We start from the raw sequence: 22,288 nt of genomic DNA on the forward strand, positions 1-22,288 counted from the left end.
ACACATAACTGAGACTGCGCCTTTTAGTACGGTGCGCCTTATGGTCGTGAAAATACGGTACTAAAACAAAATGACCATGTACTGTATATTTGTGTAAAATACTACTTATAGGAAATAATAAAAAAAAAAAAACTGCAAATAGCAGCACCTTTTATATTGTGAAACAGCTTAATGCATGGGATTAAAGACGTCCTGAAGATGTTTTCCTGTTCTTTTTTTGCCAGTCTTCTGTCTACCACCACCTGCTCTCTGTTTAGGGGTTTCCCAGAAAACAGTGGGTCTTCCTGCTGAGGGTGTATCTTTGCTTCCTCTTAGCTGTAGAAAAGCTGCAGATTCTACAAATTGAACCGTATAAGATGGCTGATGCCACAACAGAGTTAATAAAAGGTCTTCAGAAACACTCCGTGCTCACAAGACCTCAGTCTCCTCAGCAGGAAGCGTCTCCTTTGACCTATTATGTAAAAACCTTCAGGCATCTAAAGGCTTAGTCACATGGTATGATTTTAAAGTTTCTGAGTCATTTTTCAAAATGCTAATTTGGAGATATTTACAGTTTGGTGCTACCATGTGTAGTGTGCAGCCACATGACAAGTATGACATGACACACACAATATATTCGCTTCAACAACATTCTAAGATCAGATGGGAAAACTCACAAAATGTCTTGAAATTTTGAAAGAGGAAAAATAAAAGAGTTCAGTTAGGGGATTGGAGAATGTGTAAGTGGAGAAGCTTCTTGCTACAATGCTGAGTTGCTGTGTTTTTGTTTTCTGTGAACCCCTGTGTGATTGGCTAGATTAACAAGCCTTGTCCTTCTTTGAGCATAGAGGTCTCCACACACAGTAAGGTCAGACCAAGGAATTCCAACATGTTTGATTTCACCAATTTGTGGTCAGAACTGTCCCGATGCTCTTCTTAGCAGATCTGATCACTCTTAATAAACCCCATATGTCTTGATAATTTCAGATTAGATTTAGAGCCATCCAAATGATTAGAGCCTCTCGAATGAGTGAAAATCTTACACAAATAACTTGCCATGTGAACCAGGCTTTAGAACTTCTGAAGGTGACAGTTGATGTAGACATACAGCAGACAAGGTTGTCAAAGATGCAGCCCCGTGTCTTCACATCCTGCAGGCAGCCATTGAGTCAATTGAGTGTACAACATTTACTGAAATATTATTTTATTGATTTAGTTCTGGAATGATTGCAGTTAAAATGTTTCGAACAGTTTTACATCACAGCATGAGCGATTATTTTAGGCTTTAATACAAATGCATGTTTGCTCAATAAAAATAAAATCTACAATGTTGTTTGCTTTTAGTTTGAGGACATTAAGGTCAATTTCCACATGGAAAAACTGTCTGTGTCCATCAAAGACAATAAGGATAAAAATGAGCTCATGAAGCTGACTGTGGGGGAGCTCAAGTCAACACTCGCACAGAGACCGGGAGCACAAGCCATTAAGTAAGACGTTTTTCTTTTTGTTTTCAATTGCAAATTCTATTTCTGAATTTCTTTTGATCAGATGACTTTCTTCCTTTTCTAATAGAATCACAGCTAAGCTTACTTTGTTTGAGGTGACTGGACTGGCCACTAATAGGCCGGCACCAACCCTCCTCTCATCGAGAAAGGCGGCTACAAAAGACGGAAACCCGCTGCTATTCATCCTGTTTGAGACCAACCCGCTGGATGAGAGCGCTAACCAGCGGCTTTACGTTGAGTCTGAACCGCTGGAAATCATCTATGATGCAGTGAGTGACGGTTTCCATTGTGTTTATGTGTGTGTGACCAAGTATGTGTTACCTTATAAGGCCAATTTCCCATGAATATTGGACTGCTGGAATCAGAGGTACTTGCATAAGTAGAAAAATTTCCTCTCTCTTACCTTCTTTTTTTTAAGGGATGCCCTGTATTAGGCTTCATTTATCACCCTTCTCATAGGCTGTTGAAGCAAATCCCCCCCTATATTATGCCGTCACAGCCATGTTTGACAGTACAAATGGCTTCTTAAATTTAATGTGCACTTTTTTTCCACTTTACCTCTGTCCCCTAAATGTTTATGGTAAACTGAAAACTGGACTTCTTTCTGCTTTCGTTTAATAATACCTCTCGTCTTGCCATTCTGAACTATTAACAGTCTCTCAAAGAGTTATCTGGAGCCTGTCGGCTATTTTTTGGTTTGGTTTTTAGTTTGCTGAAATGGGAGGTCTTGGTAGATTTTTAATTTTCCAAATTATGTCAGATAATGAATTGAACAGCAATTCTTAAAACATTCAGAGCTTGGGAAATTGTTAAAACATAACCCTGCTTCATCATTTTCCATTATTGTATCCGTGACCTTTTTGTCTTCTTGGCTCCCTCCTCATACATCTCTCAAACCATTAATATTCATGAGATTAGATCAGGCATGTGTGCTTACACTTCTACTGGCTGATGGTTTCCTAGATTTTATTTGGGAGTTTCCAGAGAAAATTGGTCTAAATGCATGCATGCATATTTTCTCCTTTGTTGAGGTTTTTATGAGTCCTATGTAAATTGACAGATGGCTGTAAAGTGAGATAATGGAGCATTCAACTTGCAGAAATGTTTTGGTAAAACGTTTTTGTTCTGTTGTTTGTCTAGATAACGGTGAACAACATGGCAGAGTTCTTCAGACCTTCTGATGACCTGCAGCTGGATGAGCTTACCAACGCCACCCTGATGAAGCTGGAGCAGTTTAGAGATCGCACGGCCACTGGTGAGTTGCACAAATATTCACAAACGTATTATCAGGTTCCATCTCTCCACTATCTGATGGCTCTGTGTTTACATTCCTTCTTCTAACTGGTGTTGTGTTTGTGGAAATCCAGCATATCTTGACTCTGAACCATCTCAGCAGTCAGATTCAACATTTCCTCTTTATGATCTTCATGCTGTTTGCTTCTGCCTGTTGCAAGTTTTTTTTCTTTTTTTTATCTTCATTCAATTATTTTCCCATTTCTTCCTTCCATTTTAAAGACTAAATTTTGGCTTGTAAGTTATGAAAGAATCGACTAATCTGCTTTAGAGGTTTCTTAGATCCTGATTGTTTTTGTGCCACAATTTGAAGCCTTTCTGTAAACTGTGAGCTTTTTAAAATGAGCTTACAGCAAATAAGAACTTAATTATATTAAGTAACGCAAACTTTCTTCTTCAGTGTTTAATAAATTCCATCTTTCCTTCTATGCTTTCATTATTTCGTTCTTCTTGTTATCCATCTTTCTTTATACCAAGGAATAGAAAATACCTTTACCTTATATTCTATAAATTGAAAACTAAGAGCAGGAAGTAATGAATGAATGTGATTTCATTTTTCAGGCTTATTGTACGTGATTGAAACACAGAAAGTCCTGGACCTGAAGCTGAACTTGATGGCCTCCTACGTCATTATTCCACAAAGTGGCTATTATGATGGAAAGCAGAACATTATGCTTTTGGATCTTGGTCATTTAAAGGTGAGAACATGTTGCGTACCAAACGCTTAAATACTATAAATATGATCTAAAAAAAATTGCTGAACTTCCTCTTCCTTGGCTTTCAGATGTCCAGCCAGAGTAAGAAGGATTTGCCCCAGCTGTCAGTGAATTCCAGCAACATTGCAGACATCATGTCCAGAGCATACGACAGCTTTGATATCCAGCTCAGCAGCCTACAGTTCCTTTACAGCAAACCAGGTACTCAGTTTATTAGTTTACAATCTGCTGTCTGCACATTTTTTCAGTTTAATTATGACCCTTAGATTAAATTGTATCCTGTTTAAGTAAACGTTTAATCCAAAACAATGTTTCCACTGATAATGGGATTACTGTATTTACCTCTGTCTGTGTTAATTCAGTGAAAATGTAAAAACACTGTAATCAACTGCAGGTGGTGACTGGAAAACTGCTCGCAAACAGAGGCAGTCTCCGCTTCATATCCTGGAGCCCGTGGACCTGAAAGTGGTTTTCAGCAGAGCCATGGTTGTGAAAGACTCACGGATGCCAAAGTAAGTGTACAGATGTCTTTGCTTGGTTTACTTCCAAGGGATTAGCTGTTTTTTTTTTTTTTTGTGGAATTTCAGATTGCAAGAACTCATTCATACCAAGGAGCAGTACACAATCAAAAATAGTAATATTGTGAGAGTGTATGAAAAATAACATTGGATAGATGTATTGACAAGCATGTTTCTGGTATTATTGGGGATCTTTTCCAAATATTTTACTGAAACTTTTTTTACCATTTATGTTGTATTGTTTGTGTTTAAGGTATAAAATGCACGGTGACCTCCCACGACTGTCTCTTCGAATTTCTGATAACAAACTTCGAAGTGTTCTGGAACTGGTGGACAGTATTCCTCTGCCTGAAAGCAAACCTGCAGCACGAGGCACCACTTCATCTTCCAGTACAAGGGTAAGAGAAAATCGGTTGCCTGATGGGAATACAGAAACAATCTTTGAGGAAAATCTAGTGAATTAAATCGATGGTTCTTTATAGTCCTTTCGTAGTGATTAGCGTTTCGATAAGATGCGGTTGAACTTTTGTGTTCGTCTCCTCAGTCAAAGCAGTCGTTTACACCTCGGCTTACTGGAAGAAAACACCTGAGTTTGATTGACCAGCGTTCCTCTCTCATTTTTGAGTCCTGTGAGACCATCAGCATCACCTCACTGGGTGAGATACTGTTGAAAACAAGTTTCTTTTACAATAAGGTGACTATATACCCTGACATTAAGAATAACTTTGGCACTCTTAGCTCAGACTTTGTCTGGCTGTAGAAAAAGGTAACCTGAGTTTGCATCCTGCTGTACCATTAATTTATGAAAGTGAGCCTGTTACGCAGTTTTAGAAAGTAAGGCAGTGGAAGTAAGATCATACTAAAGCTTGTGTTTTGTTTTGGAAACCTCACAGGGTCACAGGAAGATTTGTTTTACGATGCTCCCAGCTCTCCGATAGGAGACAAGCCTTTCTTCCCTGACAATCCCTTGCCACTACGATATGCAGATAGAACCAAAAGAAACAATCAGATGGAAGATCCTCAGAAGAACATGACTGACTTCTCCCTGAGATTTGAGATCACTGAGGTAAAACGGGTCATTTAAAACTAGGTGTCGGTTATCATTTGCTTGTAATATAGTTCATTTGGGGGCTTATATTCTGATACATTTTTTATCGCTGTTTGCATACACTAAACACAACAACGATGTGAGTCAAAGAGTAGAAACTAATTCAGTCTATTTGACACTTATCTAATATTGCTATCTGCCTGGTAGCACTTCATATAGAAAGTCTGCTCCCTTTCGTACCTCACCTAACCTTATAAACTGTTTTCCTTTATTGTTTATCTTTGTGCTTCTATGTTCTAGTTGTCTGTTCAGCTGTGCCGTCTATTGGGAGCTCAGGAGGTCGTAGTTCTTCACCTTCATATCGAGGGTCTGGGCACCGAGCTGATGCTGCGCACCTTTGACATGTCGTCAAGCACCTTCCTGCGAGAGATTTGCCTGAAGTGTCCTGAATATATGGGTTAGGAAATAAATTAGGACATTCTCTGAAAAAAATGTTCTCTTACATTTTAGTTATTATTTCATTTTTCTGACGCTTTTTTTCATTCTTTTAACACTTTGTCACTGAGATCCTTACGTTATTCTTATCCTTATTTTATTTTTATATCTTATTTTATTCTGTCTTATTGTTTTTTATATATATATATATATATATATAAATTATTTATTTTTATTTATTTATTTTTTGCTTTATTATACTTACATTCTTATTTTTCTCTCTTCTGTAAATGGCCGCCATTCAAGAAAAGAATTTCCTAGTAAGTAATTCTGATTCCTCTATGTAGATTCTGAAGACAAGCAGGTCCAGCTGATCACCACTTTAGACAACAGCAAAGATGACCTCTTGACCTTGGATTATGTCAAGGTAATGTTTACCACCAATATTAAAGCAGATCTGTTCAGGTTCAATATTTGCATACAGATTGAAGTTATTTATAACCTATTTTTTTCTTAATGTTAAACATTAGATTACACGAAAAAAAATTTTTTTCTATTGGTTACAAGTACGGTAGTTTTTTTAATTATTTTTATGTCAGAATAATAAGAATATAATACAGTATTTTAACTGAGAAGTTTAATTGCAGTTAGAACATGATGTGTTAAAACTATTTAAGAAAGCCCAACAGATGATGTGATGGCTTTGTGTGTGTTTCTGATAGAATAATTCACAGCATTGGAATAAATAGAAGAGAACTTCTGGTTGTGTTTTACACTAACAAAAATGATACTTCCTGGTTGTGTGACATCACGGTGCTGTTCGATTTAAGCCAGGAACAAAATCAATAGCCTTTTTGATTATGTTGGCTGAAGCTTGAAGTAAATTGTAATTTTCCTTCATTAAAGAGATTTTCTACAGAAATGGGCTGAATAGTTAGAGGGGAGGAGGCCGATATTGCAACAGCACTGACCAGGATTTTATTTTAAAAGTGCTCACAGGTATAAAGCCATCAGTTTTTGTTGTCCAGTAAAGAACCAAGCTGAAAAGGTTCGGCCATAATTACTATCATTTGTTTTCCTGCACAGCTGTTAAAATTCAGAAGACTCACATCAGATTAAATTCAGGGAAGGATAGGAGGTTCTGGCAAGGATTTACTTGAACTTAAGAGTTGCTGTAGGATTGATTTATTTAATTTGATATCAGTTGGTGTTTGACCATGCCCAGCTTTACCATGAGGCATTGCAGGACATTTGGACTCTATAAAGAAGCTGCATCAACCGTAGCACTCTGGTTTTCTGGTATTTTTCATGGTACTGTGGGCAGATGTTGCCATGTCTGCTTATGTCAGCTCATCATGCTTGGGGCTGGAGATTTATGCAAGCTCAAAAATGATTCAGAACAGAGATTGTTTGTCTGTCTGTCTCGGGATAACTTGAAAAGTTATTGATAGATTTCAATGACATTTTATCAGCGGTGTCTCTCATGCCAAGGAACAACCCATTAAAATCTGGTGAGGATCCACATCATAAGCTGGATACAGAAATGTTTTTAAAGATTCTCTCAGATTATGAGATGGGAATGTTTGGTGGAACAAGCAGTTCCCCACTAAACCAGAGGGTGGCAGTCGTGACTAGCCTCAGCATCAGACTCAGAAAGTCCTGAGGTATTTTACTGATGACAAAAACACAAGTAATGCGAACGTTGTTGGTTTTTGAACAGGATCAATTGAAAACTTATGAACGGATTTTATGGAGCTCGGTCTAGATGCTGGAGATTGGCCTGTTTTCCAGTGTAGCCCTGTTTCTCTGACCGTGACTGGCTGGATGTGCTCTCTTCGTCCTCTGGCATGGGAGCTGGCTCAGTGCTCGTCTGCGTGGCTGTGTGTTTCCTGGACGGGGCCGCCTTTTGCAGCTGCTTTTTGTGTCTCTGCTTCTGTCTCCTTGAACCCCAGTCGGCCTCAGCAGATGGCCGCTCACACTGAGCCTGGTTCTGCTGGAGGTTTCTTCCTGTTAAAAGGGAGTTTTTTCCTCTCCACTGTTGCTACAAGCATGCTTAGTGTGAGGGATTGCATTCGAGTCAATGAGTCGATGCAATCAACTGGTTTTCCTTAGATAGAAAACTTTGAATCAATTGCCTTGAGATGACTTGTGTTGTGAATTGGCGCTATATAAATAAACTGAATTGAAAAAAACATTTTACCATAGGTGTGCTTAATGCCAAGGAACAATTCCTTTAAATTTAGTAATAAATCCAGATCATGAATGAGTTTTAGCTCTAGGTCTAAGTCATAATTTGGGGCAAAATTTGCTGCTTGGCAGAGGTAAGCAGTCGGCGAGCGCTTAAGAACAGCCTCTCAATCTGAATTATGGGGATGGCAGCATAATGTGTAGATGTTTTTGATGCAGTAGAACTTCTGTTTTTCATCTGTATGTACAATATGGTGACAAATAATGTTCTTATTTCTATTTGTGTCTACCTTTTAGGCTGATAAGAATGGCCCAGAGTTTAAAACTCAGCATAACAACACAGAGCAACTAATCAAGGTAAACAAGACATCTACACAACATGAAGATGTACTATACTTTTCAAAATGGTAAATGTGTTGAGAGTATTTATATTCTGTAGTGAAAACGAACATGAACGTTGTCCATTTAAGCTAGAGTTTTAACACCAGGTCAACTTCATACTGTATAACATTTCCGTTCTGAACCCACTGCTTAGGAGTTTTATATCAAGTCACAGTTTTTTTAATTTTGTTTTAATCCGTCTGCTAGATGTCAACATTTTATATAAAAAAGTGCTGCATTGATAGAGGTATTTTTGACTGCATCACAATATCAAAGGATTGTGGGGAATTATTTTTAATTATGCCCCAAGCAATAGCTCTCTGCTCTTTATCTGCTTTGCACTAAAACCAAAACAAAACAACTATTATAAACTTTGCATTTGCTTAAATTTTTTTTTTATCTATTTGATAAACTAAAATAAAATTGCAGTTTCAATCAGGTAAAATGGGTTGATTGGTATTTTTCAGTAAAGTTCCTCTTTCTATAAAAAGAAAATGAAATGATTCTCCTTGTCAGGTGGTGTTTTCTTCCTTGGACGTTCATCTGCATACAGAAGCTCTCCTCAACACCATGAACTTCCTCACCAACCTCCTTCCTCAGTCCACTAAGAAGGAAGCAGGGCCAGAAGAGCTTCCCACTATCCCAGAGGAGGAAGAGGCCGAGGGAGAGAAAGAAGGAGAGAAGAGGGAAGAAACAGCTGTGATAAGGAAAAAATGTATGTTTTCATGCATTATACGTAAAGCTTGTGTCAATGCTGAATGTAATTTACATGCTTTATTAAATGTGATGCTTAGTTGATTATCTAATTTGAGTGTTCCTATGGCTTCCCTCTTGGCCAATAATCCCTTTACTTTCTTTTTTCAGCCTCTAAAAGCTCAAAGTTTGCAGATGTGGTGAATCTTCATGTGAGAGCTGACCTGCAATGCTTGAAAGTCTTTATTCGAGGACAGAAAGCTAGGATCTCAGAGATTAGCATCGAAGGCAAGTGAAAAATATTAAACAGCCATACCCCAGATTGTTCCGCTCAGCAAATAGAAATGCCTTCTTAATATTAGCAGAAGGCATGAACTAAAATTGTAAAATAGTAGAACGGAAATGAAAGCTGTTCAACAGTAAAGCCTTCTCCAAATTTGCTAAGGTTTTCTCAGTGTGGGATTTCCTTGACTCCTCAGGTCTGGTCACTGAGGTCACGATGAGAAAGAAGGACATGGCGGTCCGTGCCAACTTAAGAAGTATTGTGATCCTTGACTGCAATAAAGACGCCTTATACAAGAAGGTAAACGATGTTAAGAACTGCTTTTCTTCTTGCAGTCGGGCGCCGGGCGGCTTTTCTGCTCTTGGGTTGATTCTGTGCGCGGTGTGTTGTGTTGCGTTGCGCGCTCTTGGCATCGGTCTTGGTGGGGTGGGGCCGCGCTTTTGGCCTGGGGGGTGTTTTGGGGGGGTCCCGCGGCGCTCGCGATGCGCATGGGCCCTGGCTGTGGGTGTGGCCGCCTGTGTGTTTTTCCTGGGTGGTGCGGTTGCGTTGGGTGTTGCGGCCGGTCGCCGGGGCTTGGTGCCGGGGGGCGGGGCGTGTTTCGGTGCTCTGTGGGGCTGGGGTGTTTCGGTCGGTGTTGTGGGGGGGCCGGTGTTCAGTGCCCGGCCCTACTTCAGGGTGGCCGGCTGCCGGCAGAGCCCACGGACTCGTCCCTGCGACGGCTGAGGGGCTTCTTGGGGGCTGTCTCTCCTCCTCCCTTGGTGGGGGTCTGATTTCCGGGGCTGGCTCCTCCTTGGTGCCTTCGCTCTTGGGGTCCCTTTGGGCGCCTGGGGCTTTGGGTCTCCCGGCGCTGGACTCAGTGCTCTGGGGGGTGTGCTTCTCCAGCTCTCCACAACCACTATTGAGCATTTTTTCTATGGATAAACTTTACATGCACAAGTTCACCCTCACAAACAATTACAGGTGCTTGGCTCCAGGTACTTAGAGATTAACTTCCAAACAGAAACCCCACATTCATATCTTCAGGTAACGCAGAGTACATGTCAGACTTAATAATATTACTTTAGCGATAGTTTCAAGGTGTTGCTTTATTGTATATTTCGTACCATGTCTTTCGGTTGTGCTGTTCTTTTTTCATCTCGTTACAGGTGATGAAGCAGACTGAAAATGTTTTGTCATTGTCTCCTTTCTATCTCTTCTTTCTTTCATCTTTTCTCTTTTGTTTTTCTTTTTCCCCTGTCTTCTTCTGTTTTTCTGCTCTATTTACATTGCAGTGTCCATATAAACTGTAAAACTCCCTGCATAATTATAATAAAGCAATTTATATGCATGAAACAAGTGGAGCAATATGGCAATAGCCCTACTGCTCCACTTGTGAAAGTAAAATCTGTTGGGCTCTTTTTGGCATCAAGACAATTATTCTTATTGCCACATTGCCAGACAGGACACTGTATAAAAAAAAAAAAAGAACTGCTTTAATAAACTTCTGAGATCACATGTAACACAAGGATGCACCTGTGGAAGAGACAGCGTCTGATATCTGATCCAAAATGTTGTAAAGCTGTGACCAGCTGCTAATAATTTACTTTTACTCATAAGGAAATAAGTGTCTATAGTTTTGATGACTGTGAGATTTTGTGTTTAATCAACATTGTTAATTATATCTGGGAATTCTCTAATAAACCCAGAGTTACTGAATTCTCTCTGCATGACTAGAAAATTACAAAATCCTCCAGGTTATTATGGGACAGCGGTAGCTGTACTAGTACTGAAAAACATGAATGTTCATAATGTCACAACATGTATATTTTTCTGCTGAAATCATTTCAAAATGGATAGCAGTTTTATCTAACTTATTTCTAACTGAAGATCTTTAATTTAATATCTGCTATGTTTGCTTGGTAGTTCATAAACTTATTGTAGCTCTACAGGATTCCTGCAAGAAGCTCTGCAGCTAAGAAGATTTCACTGTTGATTTGAAAAAGACGTAATTTTTTCCCTGAATTCACATTGAAGCTAAGTTTATGGCTGTAACTTAATTTTTATGAATCCTGGTTGTCCACCAATGAAGCATCATTCAGTGTTTGAAGTAGGAACTACATAGAACCATCTTCACAATCTGATATCATTAAAGATTGTCAACATCAGTGTCTGTGTATATTTCCTTGTAATCATAGACCTTAATCCTACCACTCTCAACATTTTAAAAATCCAAAAGGTTCAATTATAGACAGAGTTGGACTATTTGAATAGATAATAACAACACTGATAAAAAGCATCAACTTTGTTATTTTCTGTCCTCTAACTCGGTGTTGGGATTTCACCTCCTCTTGTTTATATGTTCTATATCTATATTGAGCGCTCTAATATAGAATTGCAGCTCACTGATTTAGTTAATGTCCATAAGGTTTTCCTTTTTCAAATTCTCTATCATGTTTCCTTTTCTTCAGGCGGTATCGATTGCAGATAAGCAGGTTTTTTCCTTCAGAATGATGAACTACACAGGGGCAACAGAAGGAGACGCCTACCTTGACATGACTAAAGTCGACACATCTGTGTCACTGGAAGTCGGGTGCATTCAGGTCATTTTCCTCAACAAGTTTGTCTCCTCCATTCTGGTAAGGGTTACATATTTTGAGGTTATCTTAAGTCGGACAGAATTAATGCTAGATTTAAAAAACTCTGTTTTTTTTTTCCCTTTCAGGTGTTTATTAATAACTTCCAAGAGGCTAAAGAGGCCCTCGCTGAGGTGACGGTTCAGGCTGCAGAAAAGGCAGCATCTGGAGTGAAGGAGCTAGCTGAGAGAAGCACTCGAATCGCTCTTGATGTCCACTTCAATGCACCTGTGATTTTCCTCCCACAATCCTCCTCCTCTACAAATGTCATCGTCGCTGATCTGGGCCTCCTGTCCATCAAAAACCATTTCATCAAGCAGCCATTTAGAAATAATGCTCCAATCCCACCGGTTGTGGATAAAATGACAGTGAAACTGACTGACCTCAAGATGTACAGGTGTGCCTTAGCTACAGCTATACACATTTTAGGAGTTTATAAACGTCTTATTTTTTTTTAATTACTTTTGACAACTGTTGTATTGCTGTTGCTTTCAGAACCACTTACAAAAATATGGATTTTGAAGGAGAGACTCAGTTGCTGAAGCCAGTCAGCCTGAACCTGGAAATCCAACGCAATCTTTCAGCAAACTGGTACCACAGCATCCCTGACATAGAGATCACTGCTCATCTGAAGCCCCTCAGTGTAAGTGTATATATATTTATAATCGTTAGCACATGTTTTGGGAAAACAGTTTTACTAATAAATTCACAGATAAGGGGAAAACTTCATTGCATATAGTTTTTTTCATAATTTTCTTAAGGTTACAGAGAATGCATTAAATTATTCTTTTGATGTTGATGATGACCTGTGTCTGCTTCTCACAGCTGATCCTCTGCCAGGATGACATGATCATCGTCTTGAGGACTCTGAATGAGAACCTGTCAGAAAAGTCTGAAACCGCTCAGCCTCCAGCTCTTCTGCCCGCCACTGATCGCTCCTCTGATTCTGTATCCAACAAAGGATCCCAAGGCTCAGGAACCGTTGAACCTGCCAACAGTAAGCTTTCATGACAATCTGTGATTTATCAGCAGTTAGCAAAAATATTGGCTTACTTTATAGACTTACACAGCATTGTCTACGTATTGAGAACATTTTTATTCATATGTCCAGAGCTTAGCTTTATTTATTTTCTCAAATCTTTTTTATTTTTTATTTTTTGTTTGTTTGGTATATTCATCATCACCATAAAATCCTTCAAATCTCTGCGGGAAATCTGAAAATGTGAGAAATATTTTAAGTCAAGCCTTTAACCTGGCAATAAATTTGCAGCAGGAAACACGGTGGTGATAGCTGCTGTTGTGGAGACCCAGAAACACAGTAAGCCGAGGACTACTACGCTTAAACTGGACTTCAAGTTCGACTCCATGACGCTGGTTCTGTACAGCCCCAATGAGAACGTGGTATGTTGAAACAAGTTCACACATTTAAATAAAAAGGGGCAAAACATTTGTTAAGAGATGCACTGATCCTGAAGGTTTTTTTTTTTTACTGTTTAACTGCTGACTCTTATTTCTCTAGCAACATTATGGTTTCTTGCCATAAGTGTTCATTATTGTTTTTGTATAAGTATAAAGTCACCCCTTTATGAGAAAGCAATCCCTTAATGTTTAAATTTAAAACCATCTTTAGTAACTATCTGCTTTTCTTTCTTTGTTTTGTTGTTTACGTATTCTCGTATCTCTGTTCTCCATCAAGCTTATTTTTTGTCATACAGTAATTAATACTTTAAGTTGTATAAGTTTGTTTTTCCCCTTAGTACCAGCTTCCACACATAATAGTGTTGCTGTTCCTACTCTCTGCTAGTGTTTTTGGTATGAAAATGACTGGATAGGATAAGGATTATTAATGAACCTATCACCATTCATGAAACCATAACTCTAGAAATAAGACGAACCTGCTTACCTACTTATTTCTCTCTAGACCTTTTATACTTAAGTTCTCCATATGCATCTTTTATTAGCTTATGTGGAGCATGAGGTCAGCATAATCAATGTTCTTTATTTTGTTTACAGATACAGCTCTTAGACCCACATGACGAGCAGCTAAAGCTGGCAGAGTTTAGTCTGGGCACCATCTCCACCTCTGTCCACATGTTCTCTGACAGCTCCATGGAGGCATCTGTGCGACTCTCTACGTGCCTCCTAGATGATAAGAGGCCAAGAATCAAGATGGTCACCCCGAGGTTTGAGAAGTTCAACTGAGTTATTTTTATTTTTTTCTCTTCAATGGAAAAGGACTATTAGTCCCTTCTGCAGATTAAGACACTAAAAATAAATTTAGGATGGAGAAACCCTTCAAAAGGAAGAAACCTTTAATACAGAGAAAATGAGTGTCATGTGTAAACCACAGAGCTACAGAGAGGCCATGGTTAAGAGATGAGTTTTATGTCATTATCTAAAAAAAAAATTGAACCCTAGAATAAAAAATCTAAAAACTAGTAAACTTGCAATTTACAAATATAATTTAAAGATCTTGAAAACTGCAGTCATCTTATTTTTGGTTGACTTACTCAAAGTATCATATGTTAAAAGAAACCTCATGTCTTTTNCTCCAGGATGATGGAACTGCGGCCTGGCGCAGAGCAAAACATGATGGTGGAGGTGAACTATCGTCAGGGGCTTGATGGAACCAATATCGATACTGTGGTGCAGGATGTGTACCTGTGTGCCAGCATGGAGTTTCTGCTAACAGTGGCAAATATTTTTCTTGAAGCCAACAAGCAGGGTTTTGCTCATGGGGCACAACCCAAAAACAACACTGAAGCTGGAGAAAAGAAGAACATTAACTCCTCTGTCACATCTAAAGACTCAAGTGAGTTCATTTTGTTCAGTGTAAGTTTATTAGAAATTAATATTACAATGATTAGAATATTGTGGTACCTTCCAAAAATGTCATTATTGAAAGCAACTTCACTGATTAGACATAAAAGAATATATCTGTAAGTGTTATTTTGGTTTTCATACAAGTAGAATCAGCGATTGTATGGCTGATATCCGATCACAGAGTTTAGTCTAGCTCTGATCCGCTATTAGCTAATTTTCTCTCGTCACCATCTACAGCTGTTTAACAAAGGAACTGCCTGCCAGTACTGGCCTCTTTGGTGGACTTTGCCAGGATCACATGCTTACATGTGATGTAAATCTTAGCGACTATGGAGTTATCTTTGTATTTTTATTGAATTCCATTTAAAAAAGCGATCTGAAAGGGAAAAACAATCTTGAAAGTAAAATAAATATATGGTAGAGAACAAATGTTCCCTTTGAGAGCAAAATGTGATGTTTGAGATTGAAGAAAATATATTTTTCATGAAATAAATAAAAGATAAACTGGCATCTGGAAAAGGATTTTCAAGGGAAAAAAAATCTGTCTCAAAAATCTGTCTTTACTGTCAAATATTGTTATTTTTACAATCAGAGTGAAAAAAAATCTCTCTAAAATAGTTTTGTCTCTCAAAACCTAAGACACTGCTCCTGATTTAAGATTTTTCTCTCTATGTGAAAAATGTCATGGGCGGGCCAAAAATAACTCCATAAGGGACTGAGATGTAAAATCTCAAAGAGATAAGGTGCGGTCGTCATGCAGCCTTACCGAGTTAGAGAGACAGCAGTCAGCATCACACAGCTCTGTAGTTGAACCGTCCTTCCTTCCTTTCTTCCTTAGTACTTCCCTAACTTCTATGTTTCATTAATTACTTCATTTTCTCTTTGCTTTTGTCCCTCCTTTCTTTCATTATGAATTTGCCTCCATTTCCCTCTTTCTGCACGTTCGATTTTTTAAGCTTGAGAAGAATCTTCCTTGAACATATCGATTATTAGTGTATTATTAAATAAACATAAAGGACCAAGAACTCTAGAAAATTGAGATTTTAATGTTCTTGTCTGATTCTCTCATATGGCCATGGCAGCCTTTGATTTAACTGCTTGTTGCTCTCAGGTACAGCTACAGCTCCGGTGTCAAAGATGGAGATGACTGTTGTTGTGCGTAACCCGGAAGTTGTTTTTGTTGCCGACCTGACGCGTGCAGACGCCCCGGCGCTGGTGATGACCACACAGTGTGAGGTGTCGATGAAGAGCGGAGCGGAGTCACTGATGACCGCCATCATCAAAGACCTAAAGGTTTTTTTTTTTGTTTTTTTATTGGCCCGGAATCATTTCATATTTACAGGAAAATAACTGGTATGTCTGTGTCATTTCAGGTTATGGCATGCCCCTTCTTAAGAGAGATGAGGAAGAACAATATGACCACCATTCTGCAGCCATGTCAGGTGTTCTATGAAAGTTATCAGCCCTCAGGGGCTCCTCAGGCTATGAAAATTGAAATAAAAGCTATTTCACTGAAGGTGTGTATTGAATTATCTACAGTTTATTCTAATGTTATTCTCTACAGTAAACAGGAATAATAAGTTAAATTGGGATTTTTTTGAAGACTTTTTTTAATCCTCCTGTTTTATACTCCTATGTCCAGGTATCTCCTGTCATCATCAACACAGTGATTACTATCCAGTCAGCTCTGACGCCCAAGGCTGAGACTCCTGAGGAGCTGGAGAGCCCAGTTCCCGTGGACCTCTGGCAGAAACGGGGCTGGAAGGAGCTCAAACTTTGGTTCTTAGAAGAGGAGAAGGATATAGACACAAAGTCTCTGACCCCACTGATTCCACAGGGAGAGTCGTTAAAGGTAAACTTAACACTTACAATATTCCTCTATAGAGGTATTGATCTATTTTTCATTCATATATAGAGAAAGACTGTATATTCAGACTGTATTACTATCTTTGTCTCTGCAGTTGTCCATAGACTCAATCTTTGTGACTCTGGAGGCTGGAGTGGGACACCTTACCATGCCCATGCTTCTCGCCAAATCCTCCTTTGAAGGAGATGTTAAAAACTGGTCCACACTCATTAACCTCCACAGCAAACTCACCCTTGAGGTAAAATAAAGGAAGCACATTTATTTCTTCTGTTTTATTTTTAAGTTATGAGAACACTGTTATACTTTTTTTTTTAGGTTCACTATTACAATGAGATGATGGGAGTGTGGGAGCCTCTCTTGGAGCCTTTGGAGGATGACACAGGAGAAAGTTTCACTCCTTGGACTCTAAAACTGAAGGTAGTGTGAACAATTTTGTTGAAGTAAACCCTGATTAAAATGTATACCTTGTCTTACAATTGAATTTGTTGCAATCAGATGAAGAAGAAGGCAATAAAGAGCAGCCCTTCTTCAGACGAAGTGGATTATAGTAGTCCAGACTATAAGACAGAGTTTTACATCAGCAGTAAAGACCAGCTCAACATCACCGTTTCCAAGTGTGGACTCACCATGCTGAGTAACCTTGGCACAGTAAGAGAATCAGAAAAAGACCTCCATTGTTGTTACCTGCCTAAACGTGTGTGCTGATTTACTATTTACTTAATTTTTTTAGGCATTCGCAGAAGCTGCCAAACAAACTGCAGAGTGTTTTCAAAAGGATGAAGCTCCGTTTGTCGTGAAAAATCGACTTGGTCTTCCCGTCTCTGTCTGGCATAGTGAGACGTTTTCACCCGTCAGCAAGGAGAGCATTGAGCACATTGTGGAGCTGCAGGATGGCGAAAGCCTCCACATGGACTACTCAGTCACAGCACACTCTGATCAGTTTTCTGCTATGACCTCGCTCAATGAAAAAGATTACTACATAAAGCCTAGTAAGTTATACGTTACCATTAAACTGTATTTTATTGGAACTGTTTATTCGACCTGGAACTTGATGAAGAAAAGCCTACAGGTGTAATCAGCCCCTTCAGAGTTCTGTACTCTTCTGTCACTTCTTTTCTTTTCACTTTTCTTTTCAGCCATTTCTCCACCAACTCTGAATGTCTGAAAATAGTATTTAATTTCTATGTTCCCAGCTTGGAATTTAGCTTCTTTAAAACCAGAGATTACTTTAAATAAAGACAGAAAGCATGATGTACCACAGCTTTTGAACAGTTGGATGTTGTTTTTTATATTATTTATATTTTTTTTTACTATTTTAGTATGTCCTAAAAAATGTTTCAAATTGTGAAGTTTATTTTTTATCAAACAACAACTAAATGCCCAAACATTCAACACTCCTAAAATGATTGCAGTTTAATTTGGAGAATTTTAATTAAAACATTGTTTTTCTATTAGACATTTATTATTATACATTCCTAGCCTCTTGTTTGAATATGAGAATCTTGTATTTATCAAGCTTTGGCTTGTTCTAATGTCTTAGGTTTTCCAGAGTAGCCAAAACTGCAGCGTTCCACTGAACTTTCTAACCCTTTTAAACAGGTTAATTGATGTAGCTTACAAAGTGGTTTAGCAATACAATTCTATAATCATCTCTTTCAGCTCCAGTGGGCCACACCTCAACCAATGTGATCCCCCTGATCAAAGTGGGCAGGGGTATGTACAATGTCATGCACAATGACTCGGGCGTCACTCGCTTCCTTGTCTGTCAGATCTCTTCTGTGGAGGGCAGAAAATGCATCAAGATCCGCTCTCCTTTTCAGGTAGATAGCAAATCCCTATACAGCCTTTTTTTTTAATTGGATTTCATTCTCCTGGGCATTTGCATAACAACATACTTGATACCATATTTTACTGTAACTAGTTTCTTATCTTCTTTGCAGATCATCAATCATTTCACGGTCCCATTCAATGTTTTCGAGGGATCTACATGCCTTGGTGAAGCGTCTCCGTCTGAGGAGTTCTGTGTGCCTCTGGATTCATACAGGTAAGTTATAAATCCCCCCTTTTCACATTAGCAAACATCTTTTTCTGGTTTACCTCAACTGCCCAAATGCTTGGTTTTATTTTTTATAACTAACCTCCGCTGTCGTCCTCAGGTCTGAACTCAGCCTACAGCCAATAATGGAAAACGCCACTGCTGATGAAGGAAATCAGTTTGATTTATCAGGGGGTTTCAGTTACGAGGATATCTGCAACCTTGAACCAAACTCTCACCTTAAGCAGACCTGCCGTTGTCGCAGTGATGAGTCTACCCTGATGACGATCAACATTGTGCCAGTGAAAGACACAGTGTCATGCAAGGAGACTGGAGATATTGGAGAGAACTTTGATGTGCCCTTTGTGCTTCACCTCTGGCCTTCAGTCCTGCTACGAAATCTCCTGCCTTATCCCATTGCCTACAAATTAAAGGTAGGATTTACCAACATCTTTAAACAGCTGAGCTCAGTTTTCCTAGATACACCCAGGCTTTAAAATGCCAGACTTAAAAAAAACATAAAATGCATTATAATCCATGTGAAGTGTCAATAAACATGTGAGTTTTTTGCAGCGCAGGGATATGTTATCACTCACCCAGCCAAATTGGAGTGATTGAAAACACTGCTAAACATACAATATTAGGTCTCAAAATAAAGAAAAAATAAGGTTTTCTCTGTTCCAAAACACTGAATGCGTCCAAGAGGTGCTGAGACTGCGCCCACATGCAAGAGTATTTGCCCTAAATATGGAAAACATAAACACAAAGTGCAACTTTCCATGTCTGTTTTTTTTTTTTCCATTTCTTTTTTGGGCACCTATCCTGCCTGCAGAGAGTGATGCCAATTTGAGAGGCTGCGATGTCAGGAGGATGAGAGACAGGGAGGGAAATGACGATCAGATTCACAAACTAGCACCAACTCACTGTCCATGAACCCTAACTTAATCTCCTGGTAGTTGGCAAAACTTTACGGAGGAAAGTGTTGGTGATAGTCCTGATGTCTTTTAAAATAAAAATCCAGAGTTTGTTCAGACGTTCATCTTTTGGAAGCTATGTCTGTGCTTCAGACATAGCCACAAACTCCTGCAACACAAAATTTTTAATTTTAAATCTTAAAGGTTGGGAGGCTTTTTATGTGTTTAGAACAATATATTTATGTCATTTATAATGTGTTCAGAGGAAAATTGGCAGTTTCTTTTACTTAAGGCTAAACGATCCCTAAATGCAAACTAAATCCAAGAATTGATAAGAAACAAAATATTTGATGTAGATGTAAGATTGGTTAAAGTTATCTGTCCAATTACTGATCTTTAAAAAGCTACACATGTTGCTTTTGACTGATACCAGTTTTTAGAGGTAGATCTGGGGATCAGTTTTCTATCTAAGCTTTGGCCGATCACCGATCCTCCTAGATTAATGAAATGCGTGCACCTCTTTTTATCAGTCTAAAGAGTCCTAGAGGCCTTTTCTAAAGCTTTGGGACACCAGTAATTATTGTTGATGGAGAAAACATTAAAACAGCTGTAAACCTTGCCAGCATGGGTTCGCCTACCAAAGCTACAAGACAACCCATCTGAGAGCACATTAACTAATACAAGAGGGCTAGTCCTGAATAAAAGTACACTTCCATATCTCCAGATTCTTACCTACTTCACTTATTTAAAATAAATGTATTTGAAGAATGAAATATATATTTATGTGATTCATTAAAAGAAACATATTTTTCCCGAACAGGGAAATGGGGTTTGTGGCCCTGAAGTTACCCTGAATCCTGGCCACTCTACTCAGCTTCACACTGCGCTCATCAACCAGTCAAGTCTTGATCTCCGCCTTCTGGATTATTTGGCTCAGGACTGGTCTTCAGAATACAGGTCCAACTTGTATCTTATTTAAAACGAAACATGAATTCACCTTTAATTTGATTCTGTTTAATGTTTTTATACGTTTAGCTAGTTTACTATGCAACCTACATAACAAAAATGGGAGACTTTATCCTAATGCACAGTATCATTAAACTTGAGGTTGTGGTTTTGTTTCTTATTAGATATGTTTTTCCTCTCCTGTAGAATCCAGAGTGAGCAGGAGGAAATCACCTTCATTGTATTCCAGTCTCTTCGGGTTGATGAGGAAGATGTAGGAGATGGCTCAGAGAGAAAAAGGGCTGAGTTGGATATTGCAGTGCATATTAAGTATGATCCAGGTCAGACTGTCGTTGCCATCCACTCTCCATACTGGATGGTGAATAAAACAGGGAGGCTGCTACAGTACAAGGCTGACGATATCCACCGTAAACACCCCCTAGACTATGATATGCCCCTCCTCTTTTCCTTTAAGCCTCGCAATTTCCTGAGGAAAAATAAGGTCAGAATCTGAACGGCTTCATGTTATTATTATTTTTTAATCAATTTTTCTGATAAGTGAGCTAGAAAGAAATACTACATCCCTGCTTTGCTAAATGATGTGGTTTTTTTTGTCTCTGTCAGGTCCGCCTCATGATCTCTGACAGTGAGCTGTCAGATGATTTCTCTCTAGACACAGTTGGTAGCCATGGTGATGTGAAATGTAAAGGCAGATACAAAGACTACCGGGTAATATTTGCTAATCTTTTATCTTGATTATCTGGGTCATTTATAGAATCTAATTTAAAGACTTTTCTACGTTTCTGCATTAAAACATTACACTGTCTGAAGCAGTCCAAATTGTGTCTGCTTTGCTAAAAGCATCAATGCAGCACATAAACTTTTCTAAACATTTGTAAGTTTCAGACTTACAACGTAGTCCTTTCATCAAGATTAGCAGAAATAATTATGTGTTACTCTATCTGTAATAAGTCTGTAACTTCATTATTTTAACAAATATATTTTATGTGACATATTTATTTATATGCAGCTGGAAGTTATGTTTTGACCTTAAAAAAATCCAAATCTACTGCATTTTTTTTGTCTGCTCTCAGGTTGGTGTGAAGATAGATGCAAGCAGCTTCAGTCTCACTCGCATGGTGACCTTTCTACCATTTTATATTCTGGTCAACGGAACCAAGCACCCGATTTTTATATGCGAGGATGGCCAAGACAACTGGGCTCAAGTAGATTCACAACAGGTACTAGATGCTTCATTTTTATTTTTTTGGTCCATTATCACCAATAGAATGTACTTATTTCATAGTGTTTAAGCATTCTACATCAGGTATTGCTGATTTAGAATTCTTCATATCTGTTCTGGTTTCTGATGCATTGAAGAAACTGTCCTTTATTTTGTTTAGATGGGTTTTGCACTTAAATTTTTTTTTTTGTAAAAATTTTCGTCTTAAAAGTGGGTAATTTTAGTTGCTAGATGGTATGTTCTGGCAATTTAGATACTTTCTTCTTCCTGTTTATTTTTTCTCTCGTTTAGTCAGCTGTGCCTTTCTGGCCTGAGAGTGACACCGGGCGCCTGAAGATCAAATTAGAAGGATGTTTAGCTCCTCCTCAAACTATTGATTTCACGAAAGCAGAGAACTGCCTGCTGCTTCGTCTGGACAACTCTGTAAGGAAACGCAATTATTTATTCACAGGAATAAACATGGAAGCAACTTTATATGTTATCTCACTTTCTGTTTGTTTTATTCAGGTGGGCGGGATCATTGTTGATGTGAACCTGACGGAGCACTCGACCACCATCCGTTTCTCTGATTACCATGACGGGGCGGCCCCTTTCCTCCTCATTAACCACACCAGAGAGCAAACCCTTCTGTTCGGACAGAGGTAGGAAATGACTTTAAAACAAACATAACAGTTTTGAAGTTCTCAACTGTCTTAATTGTAGATGACAATGAGTTGGGTTATTTTGATGCTGTACACTCTGTTTATTTATAGATACTTTAGACTGAAAAGATGCATTAAGTGAAAGCAGGAGTCCTCACATGCCATGCTTC

The 22,288-nt window shown here is 38.7% G+C and overlaps 1 protein-coding gene across 2 annotated transcripts in view; it reads left to right on the forward strand.

Moving 5' to 3' along the window:
- Positions 1 to 22,288, forward strand: part of vps13a (vacuolar protein sorting 13 homolog A (S. cerevisiae)) — a 49,703-nt gene that overhangs the window by 10,210 nt on the left and 17,205 nt on the right. For both annotated transcript variants that reach the window (XM_015394130.1, XM_015394131.1), the window contains exons 17-54: positions 1,324 to 1,466; positions 1,552 to 1,753; positions 2,625 to 2,739; positions 3,339 to 3,475; positions 3,562 to 3,694; positions 3,888 to 4,005; positions 4,265 to 4,409; positions 4,556 to 4,667; positions 4,905 to 5,077; positions 5,360 to 5,516; positions 5,842 to 5,921; positions 7,979 to 8,038; positions 8,579 to 8,777; positions 8,927 to 9,043; positions 9,235 to 9,338; positions 11,486 to 11,653; positions 11,740 to 12,047; positions 12,146 to 12,293; positions 12,476 to 12,647; positions 12,921 to 13,051; positions 13,664 to 13,833; positions 14,206 to 14,462; positions 15,585 to 15,766; positions 15,847 to 15,990; positions 16,116 to 16,325; positions 16,435 to 16,578; positions 16,656 to 16,757; positions 16,836 to 16,988; positions 17,071 to 17,329; positions 18,000 to 18,160; positions 18,281 to 18,384; positions 18,497 to 18,809; positions 20,110 to 20,246; positions 20,442 to 20,736; positions 20,859 to 20,963; positions 21,329 to 21,475; positions 21,769 to 21,900; positions 21,985 to 22,118. In XM_015394130.1, the coding sequence (XP_015249616.1) occupies positions 1,324 to 1,466; positions 1,552 to 1,753; positions 2,625 to 2,739; positions 3,339 to 3,475; positions 3,562 to 3,694; positions 3,888 to 4,005; positions 4,265 to 4,409; positions 4,556 to 4,667; positions 4,905 to 5,077; positions 5,360 to 5,516; positions 5,842 to 5,921; positions 7,979 to 8,038; positions 8,579 to 8,777; positions 8,927 to 9,043; positions 9,235 to 9,338; positions 11,486 to 11,653; positions 11,740 to 12,047; positions 12,146 to 12,293; positions 12,476 to 12,647; positions 12,921 to 13,051; positions 13,664 to 13,833; positions 14,206 to 14,462; positions 15,585 to 15,766; positions 15,847 to 15,990; positions 16,116 to 16,325; positions 16,435 to 16,578; positions 16,656 to 16,757; positions 16,836 to 16,988; positions 17,071 to 17,329; positions 18,000 to 18,160; positions 18,281 to 18,384; positions 18,497 to 18,809; positions 20,110 to 20,246; positions 20,442 to 20,736; positions 20,859 to 20,963; positions 21,329 to 21,475; positions 21,769 to 21,900; positions 21,985 to 22,118 (6,071 nt within the window). The remainder of the gene's footprint in view (positions 1 to 1,323; positions 1,467 to 1,551; positions 1,754 to 2,624; positions 2,740 to 3,338; positions 3,476 to 3,561; positions 3,695 to 3,887; positions 4,006 to 4,264; positions 4,410 to 4,555; positions 4,668 to 4,904; positions 5,078 to 5,359; positions 5,517 to 5,841; positions 5,922 to 7,978; positions 8,039 to 8,578; positions 8,778 to 8,926; positions 9,044 to 9,234; positions 9,339 to 11,485; positions 11,654 to 11,739; positions 12,048 to 12,145; positions 12,294 to 12,475; positions 12,648 to 12,920; positions 13,052 to 13,663; positions 13,834 to 14,205; positions 14,463 to 15,584; positions 15,767 to 15,846; positions 15,991 to 16,115; positions 16,326 to 16,434; positions 16,579 to 16,655; positions 16,758 to 16,835; positions 16,989 to 17,070; positions 17,330 to 17,999; positions 18,161 to 18,280; positions 18,385 to 18,496; positions 18,810 to 20,109; positions 20,247 to 20,441; positions 20,737 to 20,858; positions 20,964 to 21,328; positions 21,476 to 21,768; positions 21,901 to 21,984; positions 22,119 to 22,288) is intronic.

The sequence above is a fragment of the Cyprinodon variegatus genome, unplaced genomic scaffold (assembly GCF_000732505.1).
Source record: "Cyprinodon variegatus isolate N-32 unplaced genomic scaffold, C_variegatus-1.0 Scaffold673, whole genome shotgun sequence".
Lineage (NCBI taxonomy): Eukaryota > Metazoa > Chordata > Actinopteri > Cyprinodontiformes > Cyprinodontidae > Cyprinodon > Cyprinodon variegatus.